Below are 21,002 nucleotides of genomic sequence, written 5' to 3' on the forward strand. Positions count from 1 at the left end.
TTTGTATTTTTAGTAGAGATGGGGAGATGAGGTTTCTCCATGTTGGCCAGCCTGCTCTCGAACTCCTGACCTCAGGTGATCCACCTATCTCGGCCTCCCAAAGTGCTGGAATTACAGGTGTGAGCCACGGTGCCCGGCCACCTTGAACTCTTTTATAGGGTCAAGTCTATTGGTATGATCTTATAGCTCACTCCATGTCCATCTGGTTAGTTGGATAATTTTTTATTTCTTTTAGTCAGAAAGGAAGTATATATTTTCATAGTTTTGAGAGTCAGAGTTCCTGATTTTATGGGATTTTTGAAATCAAAACAACATATGAATAACTTAATCTCCAATTGCAAAATGTTATTGACACTGCACTTTAATGTAATGTGTATATACTTAATTTCCCTGCTTTAAGGGAGGGTTTAAGACTTACTGTTTGTCCAGACTTGCTGAATCTGCCTCATTATTTTCTGTAATTGTTTGGAGATGATGATGCCATTCTTCTTAATGCAAGTGGAATCTTGTTATACTGAAGTTAGATTTTGCCAAAAATTTTCCTATATATGACAAGTCAAGAGATCTACTTAGCCACATCCTCTGTTTATGCTACATTGGAATTTCATGACTGAAAATACAAGGCATAACTTTCCACTGCACTCACAGGCATTCCCTGTGTGCTCTTCCAGTTTTGCTGGTATTTATAACAGTTGGCAGAGCACCAGGATCACCTCCTGCCATCCTTGACCAATATCATGAGCACCATGGGCTTGAAAATTGTATAAAGATAGAAGCAATCAAGTAGGTAATCAAGGATACAGAAGTAGTCTGAAATCTCACTTTGCTTCCCATGATCATGAATCTTACCTTTCTTCTGTTTAAGCTAAAGTCACCCAGTAAGGAAATGCTGTGCTGGTTCTCCAGGAATTCAATAGTAAAGTGATGTAATACAGAATCCCATTTAGGACTTGATCATATGGAGAGCCAAGGAATGTAGCTCTATCATAGACTAGGAATTTGGAAATAACTTTCCAAACATCCACTTTGTGAATACAGAAGTTTGAGAGCTGTGGCAAACTGCTTTTTTTTCTTTTAAATTACCACTAGCCAGGAAGAAGTCTTTGCTTAAAGTAAGAATTCTTAATAGATAAAATGATTTTGGGTTTCATATGGGATAAAATATATGTAAGAACTGCTAAGACAAGTTTGAGAAGAAAAATTTATGTGGAGGTATTTGCCCTACCATATATGAAAACACTGTAATTAGTCTAGTATTTGTTCAGGAAAAAAGAGTGTTATTTATCAATGACCTAGAATAGAATTTCCAGAAAATATTTTGTATACACTTGGACACTACATATACGATAAATGTGACACTTCAGTATAGTGGAAATGGCTTATTTTAATAAATTATATTGACACATTTGCATCTCAATATATTAATAGAAAGAATAGATTAGTCTTATACCTGTTATCATATAAAATATAAATTTTAAGTGGGCTGAAATATAAGTATAAAAGTAAAAAGTAGAAGGTAATATTTGAATGCCTTCAGATTGGGGTAGGTCTTTAAGATAAGAAACTCAAAAGCCATTAAAAAACAGCTTTAACTATATAAATGTTAATTATGGCAAAAGTCATAAGCAAAGTCAAAGATATATACCATGCTTGGGAAAAAGACTTGCATTATTCATGATAATATGTGCCCTAATTTTAAAAGAACTCCTACAAGTTGAGAAGAAGTGTGACAAGCAAGATTGTTTAGAGAGGACACAGAAAAAGCCAACTGATGTGAAAGAAGGCACAACCTGATAGAATCAAGAGTGTAGGCTGGAGGCAGTGGCTCACACCTGTAATCCCAGCACTTTGGGATGCTGAGGTAGGTGGATCACCTGAGGTCAGGAGTTTGAGACCAGCCTGGCCGACATGGTGAAACCCCATCTCTACTACAAATAAAAATAGCTGGGCGTATTGGTGGGCACCTGTAATCCCAACTACTCGGGAGGCTGGGGCAGAGTGCTTGAACCTGGGAGGCAGAGGTTGCAGTGAGCCAAGATCATGCCCCTGCACGCCAGCCTGGGTGACACAGTGAGACTCATCTCAGAACAAAAGAATGTAACAGGAGTGAGATCAATTTTTCATTGCTGTCATGATAATTAGAAGGGTCTGATCACATCCAGAGTAGGTAAGACTGTGAAATGTAACAATCTTTTTGGAAAGTAATCTGGAAGTATGTATTAAAACAAAAAACACAGATTTTTACACAGCAATTCCACCTTGGAAAATCCACAGAAAGAAAGGAATCATTTCAAGTGAAATATATATGAGAGTGTTTATTATAAGATTATTTATAACACAAAAAATTAAAAGCAACTTACCTATTGTTAATCAAGTGATTAAACAAATTACAGCATATTTACATTATGGCATACTTTGCAGTTCTTTAAAAGAGTAAGTTTAAATACATGGATCTGAGAAGATGCCTGTGATATATGCAGTGGGAAAAAAAGCAACCAACTTGCAGAATAAGGCATATTCTGCATATCCTTTTTTAATTTCTAGAGACAAGGTCTCCTCCTGTCCCCCAGGCTGGAGTGCTGTGGTGTGATCATAGCTCACTGCAGCCTCAAACTCCTGAGCTCAAGCCATCCTCCTGCTTCAGTCTCCCGAGTAGCAAGGACTACAGGTGTGTACCACCACATTCAGCTAACTTTTGTATTTTTTTTTTTTTGGTAGAGACCAGGGTCTCCCTACGCTGCTCAGGCTGCCCTTGAACTCCTGGTCTCAAGCAATCCTCCCACTTCAGCCTCCCAAATTGCTGTGATTACAGACATGAGGCACTGCACCTGGCCTGTTTCCTTTAAAAAGAAAAAATAATGAAAGAAAAAAAATCCTATTGACTTAACAAAAGAGCATGAAATAAATGGGCTGCTTAAAAGAAAAACAAAAGAGCAGAAGGATATATACACATGCTTAGAAGTAATCTAAGCCTGGATTTTTGAAATAAACACCAATCAGCTAAATATTCGCTTCTTAAAATTTTGCTTGCTTTTGTCCTGGAAGAGGATAATTTTATAGAAAGTCTCTTTTTCTAGATTCTGGGGCTGTTTACCATTCGAACTAAATATAAAGGGTCATTTCACTAAGATTTTTACCAATGTTCACCTGCAGATACATGACATATGAAGGAGACACAGAGAACAGTTTCATAGCACCAGTGTGTTGACATTGGCTCATTCTTCGATTCATGCATTTATTTCATAAGCATTTAATGAGCTCTTCCAATGTGCTGCAGCATGAAGCTATGCCAGGTCCTAGAGATGGAGAGGAAAATAGGACCTGGCTCTCATGCTGCTCATTCTGGCACAGAGGGACAAGTACATAGGCACTTGTGTAATGAATGGCACTTGTGTAGGGTACAGCATGTGTATAATTCATGAACTAATGTCAATAAAACTATGTCCAGAGGGCCATAAATTCAGAATCCTAGAAGCAGGATCGCTAATTTTCCTAGATAATGCCAGACACCATTCGTGGTGTACCATTTTTACCAGCAATGAGTGAGAGCACAGAGGGAATCTTTTTAGTATCATTGAAGTAAGATAGATGCTGCTTTGTCAAGAGTATAAACATTCTTCTGGCAGAAAATGTTAAAATAGTCATAGGTGTATTATTTTATAGTCAGGGTAATTGGTTGGAAGCAATGGTGATATATATTAGGAGGAAGAGTGACAGGTGACTTGTAGTCCCAATAAATTGCTGAAGGACCCTTGCTGTCTCTGCAGAAGACCTTGACATATGAAGGCCTTCCTTCCTGTCCTTTGTAGAGCAGAAGGGTAGTCTGCTTCTCAGTCTGTCAATCATTTGTGTCTTGAACACAGATTGAGCACAGTGTCTATAAGTGGTTTGTACATGCTGAAACAGAGTGTGCACTTTTTTCCCAGCAAATTGAAAGATAAAATATTTTACTGGTCTGATGGGTATCTTATTTCCATTTATTTTCTTTCCCCCAATTTTACTAATGCATTCTTTTACTGATTCTATCACTCAGGTAGGTATAAAATACAGCCTTAGCTTGGGGGTTGGGAGTGGGACTGAGATGGAAAGAATCGATTTGGGATGGAAGGCACCAAAAAGTAGGGGGAAGATTGCATGGTACTAAATCTATTTCTTGTGTTCTCATTCTCCCTGATTTTTGTTGGCATTTAGCCTGCATTTGGGAGCTCTCTTTTCTTAGCTTTCATGAAATAGAACCTCCCAGCTCTCCACTGACTTCTTTTTTAAAGTTTCTTTTTAATTGACAAGTTAAAATTGTATATATTAATGGTGCACAACATGGTGTTTTACCCACGCACTTCTCTGTTCTTTGTCTACATGCGTCATAGGCTATTCTTCCTCTCGCCAGTCTAGAGCAAAGGAAACCTTAAAATAGATGTGATATTAACTATCAGTTTATGTAACTAAGTGCTTTTCTCTACATAAAAAATGTAGACTAAAAATATATATTTGGAAAATATAAAAACATTAAATACTATTGCTGGGCAGGGTGGTTTACGCGCTTTAGGGCGCAGAGGCAGACGGATCACCTGAGGTCAGGAGCTCGAGACCAGCCTGGCCAACGTGGTGAAACCCCATCTCTACTAAAAATACAAAAATTAGCTGGGCGTGGTGGCCAGCGCCTGTAATCCCAGCTACTCGGGAGGCTGAAGCAGGAGAACCACTTGAACCCGGGAGACAGAGGTTGCAGTGAGCTGAGACTGCGCCACTGCACTCCACCCTGGGCAATAGAGTGGGACTCTGTTTCAAAAACAGAAAAACAAAAGCCAAACAAAATCCCCGTAGTATATTACAGATGTATGAAGCAGGAACTTAGTTCATATAATGCAATAACAGTATAGTAACTGTCTTAGTCCATTTTGTGCTGCTAAACAGGATACCTGAGACTGGGTAATTCATAGAGAAGAAAAATTACTGCTTTACATCCTGGAGGCTGGGAAGTCTAAGATTAAGGTGCTGGCATCTATTGTCTGGTGAGGGCCTTCTTGCTCCTCAGGTGGCAGAAGAGAGAAGGCCAAAAGGAACCAACTTCCTTGGTGGGGTCCTTTTAAAATGGCATTAATTCTTTCATAAAGGTGGATTAATCATGACCTCCCAGAAAGCTCCACCTCTCAATACTGTTGCCGTAGGGATTGAGTTTCCAACCAATGAATTTTGGAGGACACATTCAGACCACAGCAGTAATCACAATACATAGTTTTTGAGGACTCCAAACCAAAAGACTCTTCCCTCCACCACAGACATTAGGTATTTACAAAGTCTTAAGATCTGTTGCATTAAAATGTGTTAGCCTTTTTACTTGGAGACAATTAACATCAATAATAGCAGAGATAAACAAACCGATGTTCTAGTAGAAATCATTCCGGGTTTGTTAAACAAAGACCACAACTTGCTTCGGATGGTCTCAGTTGTTTTCTTGGTAAAGCTTTGTAGCATGGCTGTTGGTTTTGATTTGGTTCATCCAACTCACAGACTTACATTTCACTTTCCAAGGTGGCCAGAGACAATTCCAATAATGATGAATATAAACAGACTAATTGTCTTTTAGAAATCTTTCCAGGTGTGTTCACCAAAGACTGGATGTCCCGCTATCACTCACCTTAACACAGCCCCTCAAATTGATGCTAGTGACTTGGCTTTTTTATCACACCATCATTTTGAAGCCGAGAAATCTTACTTTGTACTCTAACTCATCACTCTACTTCAATCTCAGTTCCTTTTTCTTTGTTTTTTGAGACAGTTTCACTCTGTCACCCATGCTGAAGTGCAGTGGCATGATCTTGACTCACTGCAACCACCACCTCCTGGGTCCAGGCGATTCTCCCGTCTCAGCCTCCTGAGTAGCTGGGATTGTAGTCACCCACCATGATGCCTGGCTAATTTTTGCATTTTTGTAGAGATGGGGTTTCACCATGTTGATCAGGCTGGTGAACTCCTGGTCTGAGGTGGTCCACCCATCCTGGCCTCCCAAAGTGCTGAGATTACAGGTATGAGCCACCAAGCCTGGCCCAATCCCGGTTTCTAATCATAGGATCACACAATATCAGAATCGGAACAGAATTTTTAATTCAGCCAAGCATCTCACATCAATTCCCTTTCTCTATGGTTTTGTACCCTCCCTTGTCCTAACCAACTTGCTCTGTTTGAAGGTCAGTGACTGTGGGGGTCACTGCTCTAACCAATGGGGAGTTTATGGCGTGTGGTGTTTGGTGACTTCTTCTGATATATATTTATTAACACTTCACACTGGGCAGGTGTTTAGTCAGCTTTGTGGAATTCTAACTTGCTGATATGGTTTGGATGTTTGTTCTCTCCACATCTCATGTTGAAATGTGATTCCAGTATTGGAGGAGGGACCAGGTGGGACAGGTTTGGATCATAGCGTGGATGTCTCATGAATGGTTAATGCCATCTCCTTGTGATAAGTGAGTTCTTGCTCAGTTAGTTCACATGAGATCTGATTGTTTAAAAGTCTGGGACCTCCCTTTTCTCACCCTCTCTTCTTCCACTCTGGCCATGTGAAATGCCTTTTCCCCCTCCCCCTTAGCCTTCTGCCATGATTGTGAGCTTCCTGAGGTCCTCACCAGGAGCAGAGGCTGGAACCATGCTTGTACAGCCTGCAGAACTGTGAACCTCCTTTCTTTATAAATTACCCAGCCTCAGGTATTTTTTATTTTTTATTTTTTATTTTTTTTGAGACGGAGTTTCACTCATGTTACCCAGGCTGGAGTGCAATGGCACGATCTCGGCTCACTGCAACCTCCGCCTCCTGGGTTCAGGCAATTCTCCTGCCTCAGCCTCCTGAGTAGCTGGGATTACAGGCACGCACCACCATGCCCAGCTAATGTTTTCTATTTTTGGTAGAGACGGGGTTTCACCATGTTGACCAGGATGGTCTCGATCTCTTGACCTCGTGATCCACCCACCTCGGCCTCCCAAAGTGCTGGGATTACAGGCTTGAGCCACCGCACCCGGCCTCCTCAGGTATTTCTTTATGGCAATGCAAATAGCCTAATACAATTCCAATCCCCTTGGTATCACAACTAGATATCACAAGAAAAGAAAACTTCAGACCAATATTTCTTATGAATATACATGCAAAAGTCTTCAATAAAAATACTATCACATTGAATCTAGCAACATAAAAAGGGACTATACACCATGACCAAATATGATTTATTTCAAAATACAAGGTTGGTTCAGTACACAAAAAATCAGTGTGATACACTTTATTAACAAAATAAGGACAGAAAAAGAATGAAGCTCTGATATATGCTAAAACATGGATAAACCTTGTCTTAGCCCATTTGTGTTGCTATGAAGGAATACCTGAGGCTCAGTAATTTCTAAAGAAAACAGGTTTATTTGGCTTGTGGGTCTGCAGGCTGTACATAAGAAGCATAGTGCCAGCATCTGCATCTGCTGAGGGCCTCATGAAGCCCACACCCATGGTGGAAGGGGAAGAGGAGGAGGCATCACATGGTAAGAGAGGGGAGGGAGGTGTTAGACTCTTTTTAACAACCAGAGCTCATAAGAACTGAATGGGAACTCAGTGAATTTCATGAGACTAACACCAACCCATTTATGAGGGATCTGCCTCCTGACTCAAACATTGCCCACGTGGCCTCACCTCCAACATTGGGAATCAAATTTCAAGATGATAGTTGGAGTGGACAAACATTCAAACTGTTATCAAACCTTGAAAATGTTATGCCAAGGGAAAGAAACTAGACACACAAAAAAGGCCACATATATGTTTCTTTCATATAAGATGTACAGAATAGGTAATCCTATAAAGACAGAAAGTAGATTTGTGCTTGCTAAGGGCTGGAGGAAGGAGGGATTGGGGAGTGACTGCAAATGGGGACGGAGTTTCTTTCTGGGGTGATGAAAGTATCCTGAAATGGTGCTATTATTGCATCTCGTGACTATACTAAAACTGCTAACTCGCCGGGCACAGTGGCTCACGTCTGTAATCCTAGCACTTTGGGAGGCCAAGGTGGGCAGATCATGAGGTCAGGAGATTGAGACCATCCTGGCTAACACGGTGAAACCCTGTCTCTACTAAAAAATACAAAATAATAATAATAATAATAATAATAATAATAATTAACCAGGCATGGTGGCACACACCTGTAGTCCCAGCTACTCGGGAGGCTGAGGCAGGAGAATTGCTTGAATCTGGGAGATCCGGGAGGTGGAGGTTGCAGTGGGCCAAGATTGCACCACCCCACTCCAGCTTGGGTGACAGAGTGAGTCTCTGCCTCAAAAAACAAACAAACAAACAAACAAACAAATGCTCCTGAACTGTATATTTTAAAATGATGAGTTTTATGCCAGTGGATTATACTTCAATAAAAAAGAACTAGCTAAGAAAATATTCCTATAGTGCATAGCAGAATGTTTAAGGCAAGTAGAAAGTAAAATAAATATGAGGTAATTGATGGATGACAGGAACTGTTGGAAATCTCTTTGTAGACCACAAATACAGCCATCATTTGTTAAATAATAGGCGAGAAATGAGCTTCAAGGAGCTTAGCCCATGTAATCTCCAGAAAATTGTGTCCCAGGAGTTGCTTTTGGTAAAGACTAAATTCTTCATGTCTAGCGCTCCCTCCTAAGCATTGTATTAATTTTACTTTCAGCATCAGTATGACAACCTGCTCCACTGTGGCTGCCTTGGGAATGATGCCGCTCTGCATCTATCTCTACACTTGGTCCTGGAGTCTTCAGCAGAATCTCACCATTCCTTACCAGAACATAGGTCTGTATGGGCCTGTGAAATGGAGGACGAACAGTAATAGTGATGACACTAATAATAGCTGTTGTTAATTACATAACTATGCAGGGATTTTTTTGTAGTACCTGACTTAAATCCTTAAAGAACACTACAGTATAGATTCTGCTACCAGTTCAGTCTCCTAGGTCTTCAGGCTTCAAGAGGTTTAGTAACTTGATCAAAATTATGCAGCTGGTGACCAGGCACAGTGACTCACGCCTGTAATCCCAGCACTTTGGGAGGACGAGGCAGGCGGATCATGAGGTCAGGAGATCAAGACCATCCTGGCCAACATGGTGAAACTCCATCTCTACTAAAAAAAAAAAAAATTATCTGGGTGTGGCAGTGCACACCTGTAGTCCCAGCTCCTCAGGAGGCTGAGGCAGGAGAATTACTTGAACCTGGGAGGCAGAGACTGCAGTGAGCCGAGATCATACCACTGCACTCTGGCCTGGGCGGCAGATCTCCAGACTCGTCTCAAAAAAAAAAAAAAAAAAAAAAAAAAAAAAAAAAAAAAAAGAAAGAAAGAAAAAGATTATGCAGCTGGTAAGCACAGAACTGGAGTTCTAACCCAGGAATTTGACTACAAAGTGCAAACTTTTCACCCCTACAAGAGTGCATTTTTGAAAAAAAAGTCAGATAATTTATTTTGAAAAAAACAAAAATCAAACCCTTATATAATTAGACTGTGAAGCAATTTGACTATGCTTCAAGGTTTAACTGGATCTAATGGCTCTAATTAGACCTTCCTGTGACTTATCTTTCACCTTGCCTGCGAAACTTGACTTTTTCTTGTAGGTTGAACATAAATAATTCTTACTTCTTCTTCTTCTTCTTCTTATTATTATTATTATTTTGAGATGTAGTCTTGCTCTGCTGCCCAGGCTGGAGTGCAATGGCGCAATCTTGGTTCATTGCAACCTCTGCCTCCAGGGTTCAAGTGATTCTCCTGCCTCAGCCTCCTGAGTAGTTGGGATTACAGGTGCCTGCCACCACACTCAGCTAATTTTTGTATTTTTAGTAGAAACGGGGCTTCACCATTTTGCCCAGGCTGGTCCTGAACTCCTGACCTCATGATCCTCCTGCCTCAGCCTCCCAAAGTGCTGGGATTACAGGTGTGAGCCACCACACCTGGCCCATTCTTACTGATTATTAAAACTCATCCACATGTCACAATCATACTCATGTCTCTTTCACGATCTCCTGTCCTGAGTATTACCTCTCATTAAAGTCTGCCCTTATCTTAAAGATCTCTGTGGATTCACCAGGCTTAGAAGAGAAATGTGGTGAAATGATCTGCCTTTTCTAGTCTGGTCAGTTTTTGGAGAAGTGATAGACACTATGATTTTAAGACTCTCAGTGTCAAGCGCCTTGAGGGCTTACAACCCATGGCCCATAGTTCAAAACCATGAATGAAACCACTTCCTCACAACAGTTGGAGTCCATTGAATTTGTAAAATTTGAGAGAAACCTTAATTTAGAAACCAAGATTTTATGTGCAACTTTTTTCTGATCAGTAAGTTAATGTATTCTGCTTTGATAATATGTTCTGAAAGGCACTCACAAACAATTAAGACTCAAAATGTTATGAGAAGCTTATATAACTTTGGAGCCAATATTGTAGGCATTTGTCCAGATCTGGAAAGTGGCATGGGAAAATGCCCATTTAAAGCTGTCATCTAATTGAAATAGAAGTTGTCGAGAAGGACTGTGTAGTCAGGATGAGAGGGAAAACCCTTTGACGAATTATTCTTCTCTTTAGGAATTACCCTTGGGTGCCTGACTGTCCCTGTGGCCTTCGGTGTCTATGTGAATTACAGGTGGCCAAAACAATCCAAAATCATTCTCAAGGTGAGCAACTCCATGGCCACTGTTGGCACATCCTCAGACTCAGGGCCCTGAAAGTCAGAAGTGAGCAGTGGCTGGGACAAATGAGATTTTCCAGTACAGCCCCACACCCAGAAATTCTCCTTACACGTCCTGCGGTTTTGGATCCAGAGATCATATTTCTTCCACCCTGTAAGCCTTGCTCTGCCACTTCCATAGGCCTGTACCCTGAGGCTTTTGGCACCCTGGAAAATAAGTAACTATTGATTTAATGTCAGAAAAACTAAAGTCTGTGTGAAAACACAAGATCCCAGGCCCATCCATGCACAAGGCTTCACACAGGTGCTCTTCACACAGGTGCTCACCTTCACACAGTTGCTCTTGCTTCACACAGGCAGAAGCAGTTCAAGTGAGTGTGAAATAGAGACCCGTGTTTAGGAATATGGCTGGTTTCTTGGAAGAGTAGGAGGAAGGGCTGTCTTGCAGAAGCATTCGTGGGGGCACTGCCAAAGCTGTAGTTTATACACATGAGCAAGGCTGCTGACCACATGGATAAGACCGTTTAAATACAATCATCCAGAAAGCACTGAGGAGTCTAGCTATGGGATGATTGTGACTGGAACTTTCTACCTCCTCTTGTCTTCCCAATCTTACCCTTTGTCTGTTGGAGAAACAAGCAAATGTCTTTGCTAAACGGCTTTTAAAAATAATTCAAGAGGTCAGGTGCAGTAGCTCATAGCTGTAATCCCAGAACTTTGGGAGGCTGAGGTGGGAGGATTGCTTGAGGTCAGGAGGTTGAGGCTGCAGTGAGCCGTGATCGTGCCATTGCACTCAAGCCTGGGTCACAGAGTGAGACCCCATCTCTAAAAAACAAAACCAAACAAATGTAAAGAGGAGGCATTCTTAACAGTGATGTCAATCTCCTAGGGTGCTTTCCACTTTTTTTTCAGATTATGTATCACTTTAGCAGATATAAGGAAATATGTGTGGCTTTCATGAAGATTTGAAAAATGTTTTAGTTATATTTTACATTTACAAAGAAAAATTTGGGGTTATTTGGAGTTTCAGGTAATAAATCTCAGTTAATTTTGTTTTGTGGTTTATGGTTTGGCTTAGTTTAAGCTTTTGCCGGTTGGCTCTACCTCACAGAACATTGCCACTCCATATGCTTGTGCCAATGGACACTGTTTTCCCAGTTAGGCATAAGGCTGAATAACTCCTGCATTCCTTCAGTGTGATGGAGGATGAGAGGAGCAGACAAATCAGCTGGGCACAGAGAGCTGGAGGATGGCTTACTATAGTACATTTGTGTCGCATATGGATGACTTTAACATCCATAGTGCACCAAGGGTGCACTCATGGAATAAAGTCCCATCTTTTCCACATTTATTTTTAAAAATTAGTTAATTAATTAATTTTTTGAATAGGGCCTTGCTCTGTCACTTAGGCTGGAGTGCAATGGCATAATCACTGCAACCTTGAACTCCTGGGCTCAAATGATGCTCCCATCTCAAGCTCTCAGGTAGCTAGCACTACAGGCATGCACCATTTTGCCCTGAGAATAAAAAGACATTTTTTTTTTTTTTTTAGAGACAGGGTCTTGCTATGTTGCCTAGGCTAGTTTGCAACTCCTGGCCTCAAGGGATCCTCCTGCCTTGGCCTCCCAAAGTATCAGGATCCCAGGCATGAGCCACTGTGCCTGGCCCCTTTTCCACATTTATTATTGTTATTTCAGTAGGAAATAATTTCCGGTGTAGTAGTTATGATTTTGTTTACAAAACAAGAGGAGGGAAATGATCACAGAAAAGTCTTGTTTTTCAAGTACTCTGTCTTTGATTTTTTTTTTTTTAAAGGGCATTTAACAATAACAAAAATTAGGATTTTGGAGTTTCCAGCTCTTCTATTAGGCCATCAGTCAATGGAGAAACCAGATACATCTTTTTTTTTTTTTGAGACAGAGTCTCGCTCTGTTGCTCAGGCTGGGGTGCAGTGGTGTGATCTTGGCTCACTGCAATCTCTGCCTCCCGGATTCAAGTGATTCTTCTGCCTCAGCCTTCCGTGTAGCCAAGACGACAGGTATGTGCTACCACACCCAGCTAATTTTTTTGTATTTTTAGTAGAAACGGGGTTTCACCGTGTTAGCCAGGGTGGTCTAGATTTCCTGAGCTTGTGATCCGACCACTTCAGCCTCCCAAAGTGCTGGGATTACAGGTATGAGCCACTGCACTCAGCCACCAGATAAATTTTTTTTTGTTTTTTGGAAATGAAAGGTCTTACATATTTATTACTGAACCTAGCCAACCACGGTGTTCATAACAGACACAGAGAGGAAATGAGTCCATCTCTTCAGATGGTGTCATTTTTAACTTGATTTGGTAACATGATTGTGACCTTCAGACAGCATAAATATGTGTGCCATCTCATATGTATTTCCTTATAGACCCAGCTTGGTTCTTCTCCAGTGTCTCCTTTTGGTGTTGTACCTGGTTTAATTACCAGTTTTCATCCAAATCCACTGGGGAATTGGATGATTTTGTTTTTGTTTCTTGGCCAGGAATTGCTTAATCCTGAAAGTCTTGTGAGAAGACACAGCGAGAAGTGCAGTAAAGCACACACCACAATGGCGGAGAAAGAGGGGGGCCCAGATACATTTTTATATGTCAGTTTTATTTTCTATAAAGAGCAGATTTAAAACTCTTTTCTTTTGGGTATTTCATAGGATTTATGGCAAAATATTTAATAATATGCATAAATATTCTAGAGCAACTTAGTAAAAAAAAAACTAGGCTAATGTAACTGTTACTTCAGTATATCTTCGTTCTCTTTTCTTAGTCCTATTTTAATTTTAGATCTGACATATTTTCTGAGCAAATTTAAGTGTTCCTCATTTGCTCTTGGTGGATTTTAAGCTTTGAAATCTTTGGTAGAGAGAGGAAGAGGGGATGTAACATTCAGAGGCTTTTTATTTTTTTTTTGAAATATAGTCTCACTCTGTTGGCCAGGCTGGAGTACAATGGTGTGATCTTGGCTCACTGCAACCTTTGCCTCCCAAGTTCAAGCAATTCTTCTGCCTCAGGCTCCTGAGTAGCTGGGATTACAGGCATGTGCCGCCATGCCCTAATTTTTGTATTTTTTTCAGTAGAGACAGGATTTCACCATGTTGGCCAGGATGGTCTTGAACTCCTGACTTCAGGTGATCTTCTCACCTTGACCTCCCAAAGCTCTGGGATTACAGATGTGAGCCACTGCACCTGGCCAAGAGGTTTTCTTATGTTTTAGCATCTTTCTCTTAGGCAGGGGTCTAGTCTGTCTCTGTATTTGAACAGTAAAAATGACCCCAGAACACATTTATGGTCTATTGGGTCATTCTGTTGGTTTGTTCTCTTCTTTAGTTTCCTATGACCACCTTTCTTCACATCCTGAATCATTTAACATCAAGGTTGACACTGTAACTAGGTACACGGTTTACTACCTACATGATATGAACAGGAGCTTGCCAACATCCTGATTTTCACAAAATACCCTAGGCCATGCTTCCTTCCTATTTTATCTAAAACTCAAACTATTCGATTTTGTTGTTGTTGTTGTTATTGTTATTTGTTTCCCTTGTTGTTAAACAATAAAAGTAAGAGACAGTAACTGTTTGGGAGAGGGTAGTGCTCTCATATTAGCATTTCTTATGTGATCGTATTAGCTCAGAATGTCCAGTGAAGAATAGTTAAATTTTATTTGGAGGGGAGACAGGCAGGCGTCAAAGCAGCAGGCAGCTGCTGGAGTTTGAAGGGGCGGTGGGAGGGGAGGCAGATGGTCAGCGGGGCAGGTGTGAGACTGGATGTCACCAGCAGAGGGCCGTAGAGGTGTGTGTAGGGGTGTTGGAAGCTTATTGTCAGATCCCATTCACTTTACACTTTTGTCCTACCCACAGAAGACTCTACTACCCAATCCTTTTTGCAAAATCTTCTACTTGAAAAGCAAAGTAGATATGCTAAAAGAGGACTTAGATTTGTTTCAAACTCCACCAATTTCTAGCATAGGCAAGTTACTTGACCACTCTGGAACTCAGATTTCTCCTATACAAAATGAAATTGGATTCAAACATCTCCAAGTCCCTTCTTTATTCTAAAATCTCTGGATCTCAAGCATTTTACAACCTTGATGGACTTTGTATCATGGAGCAAAAAACTCTGAGTTTATACACATTTATTTTATTGTTTGCTTCAGATTGGGGCCGTTGTTGGTGGGCTCCTCCTTCTGGTGGTCACAGTTGCTGGTGTGGTCCTGGCAAAAGGATCTTGGAATTCAGACATCACCCTTCTGACCATCAGTTTCATCTTTCCTTTGATCGGCCATATCACGGGTTTTCTGCTGGCACTTTTTACCCACCAGTCTTGGCAAAGGTATAGTTAAACTATCCATAAACTTCTTTTGTAGAAGGTAAATTTAACACACTGCTGCTGGTAGGCTTTGCTGCCTGTGTCAGGAGACATGAAAAGCTTTACTGACATAGTGGAATGGAGCAGGATAACTAAGCATAAAAGAGGGTCATTTATGGCAGTTCATGGAAAATGTCCTGTTAATTCTTTATGTAAATTAAAGCAAAGGCCAAGTTGATGGGAAGTTGTAATTTGTGAAATGAAGATTGAGGTGTTAATACAACTTGTTGAGAGCTGGATATATTTCTCTTCTTATTCTAGTGATTAAACAGAAGGAATGAGATTATTTCACTAAATATAGGGCCCATTCTAGGGCATGAGCAAGTTCCAAGAGATTAAATCCTTATGCATTGTTGGTGCCAAATTTTTAAAAAGTTGATAATTATAAGAGGCAATAAAAGAAAAGAGACAAACTTGAGAAATAGTAGGGATTTGTCTTATGTATTATCATTCCGAATCAGGGCGTATAGTTTATAAAGACTGTGAAACATTAAAAATGATATTACGTGTTGGTATGCCCACAATGAGTTGAGCATTATCCTACAGCGATGGAGGAAATACATGTTGGTATTAACTCTCTGGAAGGCAATTTAGTGTCACATCAATTGCCTTATCAATATTTATATTAGTTAACTCAATAATTTTAATTTTAAAAAGTCTGTTCTGAAGCTAGCATTATCGTATATGCACACGAATATTGATGTACTAAGATAATTCAGTATTATTTATGGATCTAAAAAATAGAAAAAATTTAAATATGTAACAATAGAGATATATTTAATTCCTGATGTATCCATATAATGGATATGATGTATCAATTTTATTGATTTTGGAAAATACTCAACAGATAAATTCAAATTAAAAATGAATAGAAAATGACATGTATTTGATTTCCACTTTGTAGAAGAAAGCAAAAAGAATTCCATGAATCAAAAAATATTGGAAGAAATACAGGATATGGTAACAATGTTTAATTTTGAGTATGAGATTAAGGATAATTTTAGTTCTTTAGTATTTCCTTGGTATATTTTGAAACTTTTCAATAAGTATGTACTACTTTTAAAAGCAGAAAAAAAATATTAAAGAAACGTAAACTATGTAGCTGAATTTGAAAGATCAAAGTTGGGACTTTTTAAATTGGTTTTATGCTACTTCCAGTCCACTTGGGCAACATTTAGGGTTGTGCTAAGACTGGGTGAGGCTTTACCTCTTCTATCTCATTTACTTCTTACTACAAACTTGAGAAGTATGTCCTATCACTGCCCTCGTTCTACTGTTGAGTAGACCCTTCAGAGGAGTTCAGTGACTTGACCAGATTCATAGAACTAGAGAATGGTGGCATTGGGATTTGGACCTGGGTTTGTTTCTATTCAACAATTAGCAACATAGTCTGTTAAGTGGTCAGAATGTGATTGGATCTGGACGGAAAGTGTCCTCTGGCAAGATGAAGTCCACAGTCTCATCTTGTTCATACCCAATGGCCTGACAAAGGTCGGGACTGAGATCTGGCTCATGAATGGTGCAGGTGTGAGTTCCAGCTTAATCATACTGAGTTTTTGACAAAAGTCTGAAAAAAGTGAGGGTGGTTTGAGGCAAGTGTAGCAAGCAGTAGCGTATGTAGAAATAAAGTATGAACAAAGAGCTCGCCTTGTACCATTGACAGCATTTTCACCCCCTCATTACACTCCCTTGTTACCTCCCCCTTCCAGTCCAGCTTGCGCATAGATGCTTGCTTGTTTTCTGAAATACCTCTTTTATCTCCTCACTTCCACATATAAAACCCTAAAGACTCCCTTTATAAATTGGAGACATGAAACTGCTTACCTCAGCTCTCAAGGTCCTGCCCACATCTTCCCTCTCTTCCCTCCTTTGTCTTTTTCAAATGAGGTTTATTTCATTTTATGCAGTCAAAAAAACCAATAAAATATAGGAAAATAGAAAGCAAAAAGAAAAATTATTACTAAGCTCTTTCACCAAAGACAACCATTTTAGATATTTGGTCTTTATTTAGGGTTTTTGTGTTTGTTTGTTTGTTTGCTTATTTATTTATTGAGACCTCTGTTGCCCACGCTGGAGTGTGATGGCATGATCTTGGCTCACTGAAATCTCTGCTTCCTGGGTTCAAGCAGTTCTTGTGCCTCAGCCTCCTAAGTAGTTGGGATTACAGGAGTGTGTGTCACTAAGCTTGGCTAATTTTTGTATTTTTGGTAGAGACAGGATTTCACCATGTTGGGCAGGCTGGTCTTGAATGCCTTACCTCCAGGTGATCCACCCACCTTGGCCTCCCAAAGTGCTTAGATTACAGGCATAAATCCACTGCGCCTGGCCGTGTTTATTTGAAGTGTTATTTAGTTTATATTAGTTCATCTATTTAAAATATATATATATATTTTTTTCTTTTTATAGACAGCGTCTTACTCTGTTGCTCAGGCTGGTCTTGAATCCCTGGGCTCAAGCAATCTTTCCGCTTCTGCCTCTCAGTGCTGGGGTTACAGGCATGAGCCACTGCGCCCAGCCTCATAAATCTAACTCAACCTTCTGTTCTCATCTCCTCCAATCCTCTCCTCTGTGCAGACTGGCTGGCAGTATATGCAATGCCTGCTGAATAGGCCACACTCACACCTGTCCCTGGAACTTTAATTTCTATAATATTTCCCCTTCATAAAAAGTCTCTTCTATTTTTTTCCACCCTTTAATCCTACTCCTCTGTGACGCCTTCTCTCACCCTTTCTGCCATTTTCTGAATTTCTTCATCTGTGTGGCCCTTGGTCATACTTTGTCTCGTGTTGTTGCCGAACCTTTCCTGTGTGCTTATCTTGTGTTTCCACTCCAATTCCTAGGGCAGTGTTTGCAAAGCCTAACTCCACCGTGCCTCTCAGAAGACCACCTGCAGAGTAGGCACTCAGCAAATGACTATGGAATGAGTACACATTTTCAGTGGCCCGAGGTCTTAGCTTCTAATTGTTATGATGCATATGAGAAAACGTGAGAATTGTTTTTATTGCTAGTGCGTTACTCTTGAAGCATTTTCTTATCGGTAGGTGCAGGACGATTTCCTTAGAAACTGGAGCTCAGAATATTCAGATGTGCATCACCATGCTCCAGTTATCTTTCACTGCTGAGCACTTGGTCAAGATGTTGAGTTTCCCACTGGCCTATGGACTCTTCCAGCTGATACATGGATTTCTTATCGTTGCAGGTGGGTGAACTCCCATTGGGTAGGAAATAGCTGACGGAGAATTGTTCAGCCCAACTTACCAACTTTTTTTCAATCCAAACTTGCATTTGCTGCCCCTGAGATACATTTTTTAAAAGTCTGACATTTCTGGGGATGATAAGGCCCATGAACAGGACAGTTTGGCACAAGTGGGAGTTTTACAGAAAAATGTAAAAACCATCTGAAAGTGAGCTTATAATTATAAACAAATATGCTTCACAAAAGTGAATCTACTATCAGAACTTAGACTTCATAACTTGTTAAGACAAGATCTCCATGAGCAATCATCAGCTCCAAAATGACATTTGCTGCACTTAAACATTGATTTGTTATGTCTCATTAAAAGCCTTGAGGTCTCCCAAGTGCCAAGTTATTTCAGTGTTTCTGTGACTGAGACTTGTGCTGAATGGCTGTGAAATATTTTTCAAATATAAAATATTACACACATACAAATATCAAAAAATATATGTGTATGTACAGATGTGTGCAGCCAAATATACATTACTTTGGAGTCAACTATTATATAGGTTCACAGAGGGTAAATTTAAAAAACACATGTAACGCAAGAACAGAAAATCAAATACCTCACTTATAAGTGGGAATGGGAGCTAAACATTGGGTGCTTATGGACATAAAGACGGCCACAGTAGACACTGGGGACTACTAGAAGAGGGAGGGAGGGGCAAAGGTCGAAAAACAAACTGTTGGGTGCTGTGCTAGCTACCTGGGTGATAAGATTATCTGTTTCCCAAACCTCAGCATTACGTAATATACCCAAGAAACAAACGTGCACATGTACCTCCTGAATATAAAAGTTGAAAAAGAAAAAAAAAATATATATATATGTGTTCACATACACACATATATTTTAATCTTGGGCCATGGTAAATTTTTACTGTTGTTGGGGAACAGGGTCTGAGTAAGACTCAAAGATGACTGGTATAACTGATTATATACTGATTCCTGATTGTTATTATTATATACTGATTACAGATACGACAATCCATATAACAATATAAGGAATACCTGGGGCTTAATTTCACCAACAGATAAGAGAAATCCTGTTAGAGTCAAACTCTTGGTCTCAGATCCAAGTTTTCATTCCTTTTCCTGGAGAGACTGAAGGTAGCATCTTGTCTGGTTCATTCCCAGCTCCAGCCCAGAGCCCAGGAGAGTGTCCTACTCTTAGTAAGCTCTCCCAGGATTTGCCAGCTGACTGACTGACTGAGTGAGTGAGTGAGTGAATGAATGAATGAATGAATGAATGTATGAGTGTGTGAGCTGTCAGCAACCTGATGAGTGAGTCTCAATCACAAACGGTCTATTCCAGACAAAAGAGCCATTCTGATACAGCAAATCCTTCTGTTCCATAGTTTTCTCTCTTCTCCCCTTCTTTTTCCTGGGTGTTTATACATACGTGATGCCACCCAAACAAACACCTGAAGGACTGGCAATTGTACAGTGTCACCAAATTAGACTCTTTGTTAAAGTGATGTTTAATACTTGCATGTTTTAACATCTAGCATATCAGACGTACAAGAGGAGACTGAAGAACAAACATGGAAAAAAGAACTCAGATTGTATAGAAGTCGGCCATACGAGGAAATCAACTTCTTCCAAAGAGACCAGTGCTTTCTTGGAGGTGAATGAAGAAGGTGCCGTCACTCCTGGGCCACTGGAGCCAGTGGATTGCCACAGGGCTCTCGAGTCAATTGACCACATCACTTCATGTGAATAGCAGGGACTTGCTGGTTGGACTGGCCCCCTTGGTTTTCAGCAGCCAGTAAAGACAGTGTGCAGCTGACACGTGAATCTTGTTAGGGCCAGTGTGAATATTTCAATGTCCAATGTTAGAATATTTATATTTCCATGTGGATTGTGAATTGTGATAGGATCACTTTTGGAGATTCCCATTTGAGGAAGTTTCTTCTGGGGGTTAACATAATGTATCAGTGAGCTGCCTTGCATGTTCTTATCTTCCCATGCAGCAAATAGTACCTGGCAGTAGGTAAAATCCTGCATAATGGGAACTCATCCTCATGTTGTGGGGTTTAATTTAAGAAGAGTTAGGACTGTGAGTAGAGGAGATGTCACCTCATACTGCAGGGCAACGCAGACCTACGTGACTTCTTGACTCTGGGCAGAGTCCTCTGGTGCATTGGAGAGGTGGGAAACACATAGCTCTTATAATAAATGGGGCAGTTTTCTCAAATGATTATTATTTTTAAGAAATTGAAAATATTTTTTGCTTATAGATGTAATACAAGCTTGGAGAGAATTTAAAAAACACATAAGGTTAAACGTGAAATGCCCTGTATTTTCACTCTGTAAAGACAGACACATGTGGCCAGGCACAGTGGCTCATGCCTGTAATTCCAGCACTTTGGGAGGCTGAGGCAGGCAGATCACCTGAGGTCAGGAGTTCAAGACACGCCTGGCCAACATGGTAAAACCCCATCTCTACTAAAAATACAAAAATTAGCCAGGTATGGTGGTATGCACCTGTGATCCCAGCTACTTGGGAGGCTGTGGCAGGAGAATCACTTAAACCCAGGAAACAGAGGTTGCAGTGAGCTGAGATCACACTACTGTGCTTCAGCCTGAGTGACAAAGTGAAACTCTGACTCAAAAAAAAAAAAAAAAAAAAAAAAAAAAAAAAAAAAAAAAAAAAAAAAAAAAAAAAAAAAAAAAAAAAAAAGACACATGC

At 40.3% G+C, this 21,002-nt stretch overlaps 1 protein-coding gene across 1 annotated transcript in view; it reads left to right on the forward strand.

Annotated features, from left to right (window-relative positions):
• The window catches only part of SLC10A6 (solute carrier family 10 member 6), a 28,355-nt gene extending 7,664 nt beyond the window's left edge, over positions 1–20,691 (forward strand). The window contains exons 2-6 of the mRNA XM_017545149.2: positions 8,685–8,803; positions 10,581–10,669; positions 14,867–15,042; positions 18,120–18,277; positions 19,819–20,691. Of these exons, the coding sequence (XP_017400638.1) occupies positions 8,685–8,803; positions 10,581–10,669; positions 14,867–15,042; positions 18,120–18,277; positions 19,819–20,033 (757 nt within the window). The 3' untranslated portion in view covers positions 20,034–20,691. The remainder of the gene's footprint in view (positions 1–8,684; positions 8,804–10,580; positions 10,670–14,866; positions 15,043–18,119; positions 18,278–19,818) is intronic.
• The last annotated feature ends 311 nt before the right edge of the window (positions 20,692–21,002 follow it).

The sequence above is a fragment of the Cebus imitator genome, unplaced genomic scaffold (genome assembly GCF_001604975.1).
Source record: "Cebus imitator isolate Cc_AM_T3 unplaced genomic scaffold, Cebus_imitator-1.0 Scaffold177, whole genome shotgun sequence".
In the NCBI taxonomy this organism is placed as follows: domain Eukaryota; kingdom Metazoa; phylum Chordata; class Mammalia; order Primates; family Cebidae; genus Cebus; species Cebus imitator.